The sequence below is a fragment of the Sinocyclocheilus rhinocerous genome, unplaced genomic scaffold, assembly GCF_001515625.1.
Source record: "Sinocyclocheilus rhinocerous isolate Xijiao unplaced genomic scaffold, SAMN03320098_v1.1 scaffold1012, whole genome shotgun sequence".
Lineage (NCBI taxonomy): Eukaryota > Metazoa > Chordata > Actinopteri > Cypriniformes > Cyprinidae > Sinocyclocheilus > Sinocyclocheilus rhinocerous.
Genome location: NW_015640039.1, coordinates 769,942 through 778,170, shown reverse-complemented (window position 1 = coordinate 778,170; position 8,229 = coordinate 769,942). Strand labels below are relative to the sequence as shown.

The window sequence follows — 8,229 nt, the reverse complement described above, 5'->3', positions numbered from 1 at the left end:
TGTCATCATATTCTGATAGTATCTCACTCTTGGTCACTCAAGTAGTAGCTTGAATGTCTCCTCTATAGTCAGCATATGGGCAAAATTATGACCTGATGCATGCAGGAAGTCACAGAGGGTCAGCCCCAATTCTGATAGCCCAGTATCAGCGACACAGCCATATTTAGCATCTCTCTGCTGCCGCTCTAAACGAGAAATAAACGCCAGCTGGACAAACAGCATGAGGAGAAGCAGATACGCTTTGTTCAGTGCTTTCACAATCATGAAAAAGTGTCACATCTCACGTGAATGTCAGTTCTACGTCTCCTAATTTAAGAGACAAAGTGTCCAGCTGGCAAGGCTCTTGTAGAAGTAGTGGACAGGTGATAAAAAGTGACGACTCGCCGCAGTTCTCGTCTGACTGGAAGGACGAATCTTCCAATCCTGATACATTCACAGACTGTAAAGGTGATTTTTTCAAATAGTTTGGTCTGTCATTGTCATTATCGGTTGTGAAAGTACAGCTGGTTTGCTCATGAGACAATGAATCACTGTCTGTTAGGAGCTTCCTGGTATTGCACCACATGCAAGTCTCAACGTTAGAACACAAGCACGTCACATGACCAGACCGATAGCCACTGCTAGGGCTAGCCATGTTGGCATCTACGTCACATGGGATGGTGGCCTCACTTTCAGCATCAGCTGAAGGACTCTGACTACGATATCCATCCCCAACTACTACTATCTCAGACAGGAGGTCACCGTCCATTCCCTTGAGACTGTCGGAAGCATCCTGGTTTCCCATTCCCAAGCCACTGTCCTCTTTTCTTTCACTTTCATTGATGCTATTTACTTCACCATCTAGAAAAGGGAGCTCTTCCAAGCTTCTTCTTCCACTGCTGAGACTGTCCTCTGTGCCTGTCAGACTGCCACAGCCGCTGTCTTCCTGTCCCGTAAGTCCGTCTGGTCCTCGGTTCTTAATCGAATGCTGCTGGCCGACACTCACTCCGCTGTCTGTACTCTCTCTTCTCTCTTTGTCCTCCTCCAAAAGGTCCTTGTTCTCATCAAATGCTTTACTCTTTCCCGCCATTTTGTTGCTAGTCAGGAGCCATCCCTTGTCAGTGACTGTTTCCACTTGGATCAATCCGACATTCATAGGGTTCCATCCATTCACAGCAGATTTCTGTTGAAAACAAAAATTAGATAATAAAAATTAATTAAATATTTGGAGAGTATTTTATTTTATTTATTTAAAAAAATAATATTATTATTCAGCAGGGATGCATTCATTAAAGAATAACACTAAGAATTACTAATGATAAAATGTTTATTGAGCATCAAATCAGAATAGTACAATTATTTCTGAAGGATCACATGGAAAAGACTGCAGTGATGGCTGCTTAAAATTTGGCTTTGTCATCACAGAAGCAAATTATATTTAAAAAAAAATATTCAAATTATATTTGAATTGGTATTTTAAATTGTAAAAATATTTCACAATATTACAATTTTTACTGTATTTTTTATCAAATAAATGCAGCCTTGTTAAGCATAAGATACTTTTTTTTTTCAAAATATGTATACACATATATTTGTATATAATGTATTTATTTATTTGTCAACCAGAAAGTGTCAAAATAGTTTCATTGTGAATGGAATTGTGTTATCATTTAAACCAAACATTGAGATGATATATACGCAAGACATAAAAAATCCCCAGCATTTCCATTTTCTGCTGCTGTTCCTCGAAAGGAGAAGCAACACTTATGACATGTGTTAGTACTGAGCTTTTCTTCTTACACTTTATTCCTTTTTTAAGAGTCTGAAACTGGCTTGCTCTAGCACTTTTGGTTTTGATGAAAGTGCATTTATTTTAAAATCCCCAAGTTGACTCACCAGAACAGCGGGCATTTTACCAGGACGCCTCAGGAAAAAACAGACTGCAAACATGAAGAAAGACATGACTCCAACTACACCAATGGTGGCCATGGTGATCACCAGGGACACATCTGACAAACAAGAGAAAGTGATTTAAATTTCACAAAGAAATAATTTTAGAAACATACATAGGAAATAATAAACCCAAACACATAACCGAAGGGTCTTGAATCACCCTGAAGGGGTTTATTTTGTGCTACATACTACTTATCAAATAAATACTGATTCATCTTTTAAAGGGATAGTTCACCCAAACGTCATGTCGTTCCAAACCTGTAAGACCTTTGTTCATCTTTGGAACACAAATTAAGATATTTTTGATCAATTCCGAGAGCTCTCTGACCCTCCCATAGACAGCAAGGATCCTACCATGATCAAGGTCCAGAAATGTAGCAAGGGCATCGTTAAAATAATCCATGTGACATCAGTGGTTCAACCATAATTTTAAGAAGCTACGGGAGTACTTTTTGTGTGCAAAGAAAACAAAAATAACAACTTTATTTAACAATTTGTCTCCTCCATGTCCATTTTGGAGAGTGTCCACTAAACATAAACAACGTATGCTGTTCTGTGTCAGCAGCACCACATGGATACATTGTTTTCATTCAGATCATAGCGTAAACAACATATCCGAGTGGAGGTGCTGACACAGAACAGCATACGTTGTTTATGTTCAGTGGATACTCTCCAAAATGGCGCCAGGGTGATGTGGAGGAGACGAATTGTTGAATAAAGTCGTAATTTTTGTTTTCTTTGCGCACAAAAAGTATTCTCGTAGCTTCGTAAAATTATGGTTGAACCACTGATGTCACATGGATTATTTTAACGATGTCCTTGCTGGACCTTGATCATGGTAGGATCCTTGCTGTCTATGCAAGGGTCAGAGACCTCTCGGAATTCATCAAAAATATCTTAATTTGTGTTCCGAAGATGAACGAAGGTCTTACAGGTTTGGAATGACATGAGGGTGAGTAATTAATTACATAATTTACATTTTTGGGTGAACTATCCCTTTAATGTTTTGTTTTGCCATTATATAAAAACAGCATCAGAACATTCTTCTATTTGAGAGACCTCTGTAAAAATAGATTTATTTATTCAATTAGTGTCCATGTGATCTTCAGTACCTGCTGATGGATATATGCAGCGTGGTAATGAAGTGTTGCTCACATCACTAGATGTCATCTCCACTTTCACATGGATACAATACTCCTGCCATAACGGTAATGATGTGAACTCCACCTCTCCATCTTCATCATCATCAATTACTGTTAAAGTCTACATCAGAAAAAAACACTGGTTTAGAGATTGCAATGACATGCAATACAACAAGCAAGGTCTCCTTCAGGAACTTGAGCTGTGTCGAACACTTTGGGAATGTCCCCTGACGAGACCACGTTCTGAAGCACGTGTGAAATCAGTACAATAGAGAGGCGAGACGTCACGATCGGTGTGACGTGAGCAACCAGGAAGCATAAAGGCGCATCTGGCAAGCGCACATGTTAGCGTCTGCTCCTCAGCGAGCGCGTCTGTGTATGTGTGTTGCATAAGCACTTCAGTCAGTAAGTATTTCTCCGTTAGAAAGCGAGGCAATGCCTAAGTGTAAAAGTAAATCTAATGTGGCGCACGGACGGCGTTTCAAGTCATACACACGATTTGTGCTTCGTCTGTTTGGAAGCGGAGCATGCACGGGCAGCCCTCGAGGGGGCCGTGCTTGCCATGACTGTGAGCTTCTCCCGCTCCGTTTGATCCGCTCCTGCCTGGCCGTGTTCGGTGAGAGCGGCCAGGTTCGCGATCCTACTGGGTCCGGCTTGCTGTTGCCAAGGCACAGCGGTGGCTGTTATCGTGGGGATCGCAAGTGGATTTAGCGGAGGGATCCGAGACGGGCTCATCCTTATCTCGTTCCTCACCCGCTAGATCCACGACTCCCTCTCAGAGATCGGAAGCCCGCACCGCGGTTTCTTCCCCCTGGATAGAGAGCCAGGTGCTTCATCTATCTTCCTCCAAGGAGGCTAATGTGATGAGCATCGACACGGAGGAAACTGCGGACTCGCCACCGCAGTCCCTTGTGTATGAGGAGCTAGTGGAGGTTTTGACTCGCGCTGTAGCCAAGCTCAACATCGTTTGGCCAGCTGAGAAACAGGACACAAAAGCAAACTGGACAAGCGCTTTCTCAAAGCCGGATCACAACCTTCACGTCGGGGCCTTCCATTTTTCCCCGATCTCCATGCCGAGGTGTCAAGATCGTTGGAGAAACCATATTTATCCCGACTCTTCAGCCCTACTGTCACAAACTACTCATCGTGGGGCTGAATGAGAAGGGTTATGGGGCGATGCCGGCGGTGGAGCAGACACTTGCGAGTTATCTCTCCCCATCCTCAGCATCGTCCCTGAAGGCCCCGAAGCTTCCCACCAGGCCAGTAAGGCGCATGTTTGCACACCATGGCGGTGTTACAAGCATACCAGGCTGACCTGCTCAAGAACCTGGATGACAGGGAGGAGGACGAATCCAACGTGGTAGCTGAACTGCGTCGGGCCACAGATTTGTCCCTCCGAGCCACCAAAGAAACGGCCAGAGCCATCGGCCGTTCAATGGCAGCATTGGTGGCCATGGAGCGGAACCTGGGGTTGAATCTGTCTGAATTACAGGATAAGGACAGATTCTTCCTGCTGGATGCTCTGTTATTGCCTTCTGGCCTCTTCGGCGGCACAGTCGATACTGTCATCGAGAGATTTCAGGACGCAAAGAAGCAGGCGGCGGCATTCCAGCACTTCCTCGCTCGCTGTTTCCAGCGCTTTGGGACTGCTGAGCGGGAGCACCTCAGTATACGGTGCCCGATCCTCCTCAGTGCCCTCAGGGGGCTTCACTGATACCCCTGCCACCCCCCGGTGCTTCAGGGCTCAGTGTGCTCTGACGAGCAAATTTCCCAGCTGCCACCCGACAATGGTACGGCACGGGAAAGCTCATCCCCTCAGATGAGGGCGCTAGAGCAGTCAGGTTGGTCGTTCCCTGCCAGTCATTCACTTCAGGGCACTGAAGTGGCTCCTCTAGTGACACCAGAGGCCAGTCTCGAGAGACTGGTTCCCTTAGTAGACTTTCTGACAGCGTGGAAACTTCTGCCAAATGTCTCACAATGGGTCCTGCACACTGTAGAGAGAGGTTACAGAATTCAGTTCGGTTCTCGTCCACCTCACTTCAACAGGGTTATTCCTATGTTAGTGGGCCCCGAGCAGGCTCTGGTATTGGAACAAGAAGTAGAAACTCTCTTGAGGAAGGAGGCCATAGAACATGTTCCGAAGAAGGATGGGGGCATTGTGTCCGATCACATATCTGCGTCTACTATGCCACGCTATCAAACGATTTAGGTTTGATAACACATATTCATCCGTTTCTACAGCCTGGACCTGACATCTACCCCAGGGTCCCAAGTTCTCTCGTCTTGATGTGTTCGCCAGATACACACCAGACAGGGACTTGCTCATATGGCGCAGTGGGTATTCTCATTCCCAAAGCGTTCGACGCAGCTTGAGTTCCTGAAAGGGAACGTCTCGAAGTTACGTATGTAACCATGGTTCCCCAAAGGGAACGAGACGCTGCGTCTCCCTGTCATACACCCTGCGTCCCTGCAGGCGCTCACTTCCGCAGAAGCTAACATGTGTGCTTGCCGGATGTGCCTTTATGCTTCCTGGTTGCTCACGTCACCCAGCTTGTGATGTCTCGCTTCTCTATTAGACTGATTTCCCACATGCTTCAGAATGTGGTCTCGCCGGGGGCGTTCCTAAAGTGTTCAACGCAGCGTCTCGTTCCCTTCGGGGAACTATGGTTACATACATAACCTTGAGATGTTCATTTATTGCAAAGACACTTTGTCAGAAACAATTTTGGGGTAGTCCACTAAAAACCAACCTGACTCTCCTGTCCTTTTGGGTACAGAATGACAGAGTAAATTGATCCATATTCAAAAAGATCATTGAGAAATGGCTTTCTATAAATCTTAACCTTCACCGTATTAGGGGAGGAAGACAGGTCAAACTCTGGAGCCAACAATTTGCCTAAAACATGGAAGGAAGATCATCATTACCAAATGTACAACCTGTAGACAGTAAAACAGGATGTTCTTTATACTTAAAAGAAAGTAGTATTAACTGTATTTATTACACTTTTTTGGTAAATAGTAGTCCTGCGAATACTTACTCTTAAATAAACGAATTCGTCTTGCTGCTGACCAGGAAAAGTTGTAATTTCCTTTAAACAGTCCAATCTTTATTTTCATTAACGGTTTGTATAAAAAGTTCCCAAGCTCACATCTAGTTTCTGTAGTCATGTTACACTCTGTCACAATGTCCCATTCAGCATTAGGATGCATATATCTATCAACAAAAAGACAAGTAGATTAGCTTTGGAGTATTGTAAATTTCATTCAAGCAAAAAGGTGGACAAAAACTAAAATTATATTTTCGGTAACTGAGAACATATACATAGTTTTATACTGTTTGGTGGATAGTAAGGCAAAATGTCTGCTTACAGTGCTGTCTTTACTTGATAAAGGGCATATACGGGGGCTCCTTTAGGGGGATCCCAGAGCACAGTTACATTTCCCTCCCATATGTCTAACGTCACATTTAATTCCAGTGGTTCACCTGTGAGAAAAAGAGGAAAATTATCAGAATTATCTACAGACTTTCCCATACTTTGAACCAATTATCTTCTCTTCCCAACAGAGAAGTGGTTTATTTGCACTTGTTCCAGTCAAAGCTAAAGTGTATCACACTTGAGGTATTATATTTACTGTGAATAAATCCTGATCAGCTGTACATTTCAGGTGTAGCTGACATGAAAACACCTTTTTTTTTAGTCATTTTACTAATATGAATATCTACTTTATCAAGCAAACTGCCAACCAAAACCAAAAAGTACTTACACGATGTAAAATACAATGTATTGGCGAAGACCGGGGTTAATTAGTTGAGTAAAACAATTATACAAATTGGTGTTTTCTCTAACTGCATTTTCTCTGGTGGTTTTAACAAGGAATAAAGGTCTGTTTTAACATCTGAGGAACCTGACGATATTCACTGGAGTCGGATATCGTTATCCTTGTCAAATAAAGAGATAAATTAATACATTAAAAAAAAAAAGCGGGCGTCCAAATTTGGTGAGGAATTTACATCACTCACGTCATCACGGTGGCAGAAACCGAGGACTTCAAGTCAAGCGCCCACTTGCACTTTGTATTTACTATGGGTTTTTTTTCAGTATTGTCTATACTATCTTTTTATGAATATGTAATGTAAATGTACAAATATTATTTTATATAAATGATTTATATTATTATCCAGTAAAATACATTGTTATCATCTAGAGAGAGAGAGAGAGAGAGAGTCACCTAGCAAAATTAAGAATAAGCTTAAAAAAAAAAATCTTACCTCCTATGTAAACTGGGGCGTTTATTAACATGACCAAAAAAGAAATCCATGAAGTCCAATCCATGTTTATGTCAGTTGAGCATCATATCCAATATTAAATCCTGATTCCAGTCCAGTTCCAAACAAACAAACACATAAAAACTCAATGTCAGCATGCACTGTTCCTGATAACTAAATAACCGTTCTAACAGAGCCAGCTCAATGTTCAGTTACTATTCAGTTCCGTCCGCACGTCTCTCTCTCATGTGAATGTGAGGTTGAGTGGTTGACTGGCTCTCTATGTATTTGCACTGTGAACTTCCCCTCTCTCTGTTTTGCTCTAGTCAGTCTTCCGTGATGGCAGATACAGTATTTTCCCCACTCTGAGAAAGCTATGTTTTTTTCTCTCTCACTTTTGCGGTTATAAACATACCATCAAGTGCAAACTGTAGCCATGTACGTGAACATGTACACAAAGAACATAAAAAATCTACTCTGTATGTGTGAATCTATTATCTATAAATACTATTCCCAATGTAAAGGGACATACCAATGTACAGATTAATTAGGGAGAGTACCAGAGTTATCATGTTTGTTCTTGGTATTTACAAAGGAATTTTTTGTTAGTAATAGCTCATTATGTTCTTACTGTTTGTGATTTACACATTTTCTAATCTATAAAAAAACTGGTGTTTCTCAATACTGAACTACAGATATGTTTGCATATCAGCGGGTGACCACATGCACATGTGTGCATGCATATCTGCGCCTGAAGTATTAGTGGTAATACATGTACAGTGATTGCACATAATTTTTATGCATTTTTGCTCATTCGATTGACTATCTTCCACGCATCTATTGTTTGCAGAATTATTTTTCTGAGTACAGAAAACCAACTTTGACATT

General features: G+C 42.3%; 1 protein-coding gene across 1 annotated transcript; it reads right to left on the bottom strand.

The window, feature by feature from the left end:
- Nucleotides 1-6: 6 nt before the first annotated feature.
- On the bottom strand, nt 7-7,577 carry LOC107752292 (uncharacterized). The gene is made up of 7 exons (XM_016568230.1): nt 7,345-7,577; nt 6,444-6,558; nt 6,113-6,288; nt 5,825-5,970; nt 3,045-3,195; nt 1,876-1,988; nt 7-1,162 (listed from the first exon to the last, which is right to left on the bottom strand). The coding sequence occupies exons 1-7, from the start codon at nt 7,406-7,408 to the stop codon at nt 281-283; spliced, it is 1,647 nt and encodes a 548-aa protein (XP_016423716.1). The 5' UTR covers nt 7,409-7,577; the 3' UTR covers nt 7-280.
- Nucleotides 7,578-8,229: the final 652 nt, after the last annotated feature.

What these genes read in the sequence shown, in the direction of transcription:
- LOC107752292 (XM_016568230.1), bottom strand. Translation starts at nt 7,408, where the DNA reads ATGGATTGGACTTCATGGATTTCTTTTTTGGTCATGTTAATAAACGCC. An exon ending in CAAAAGGACAGGAGAGTCAG is followed by an intron (nt 3,196 to 5,824) that starts GTTGGTTTTTAG and finishes TTTCTGATGTAG; the next exon opens with ACTTTAACAGTAATTGATGA. An exon ending in CTGCATATATCCATCAGCAG is followed by an intron (nt 1,989 to 3,044) that starts GTACTGAAGATC and finishes CTTGTTTGTCAG; the next exon opens with ATGTGTCCCTGGTGATCACC.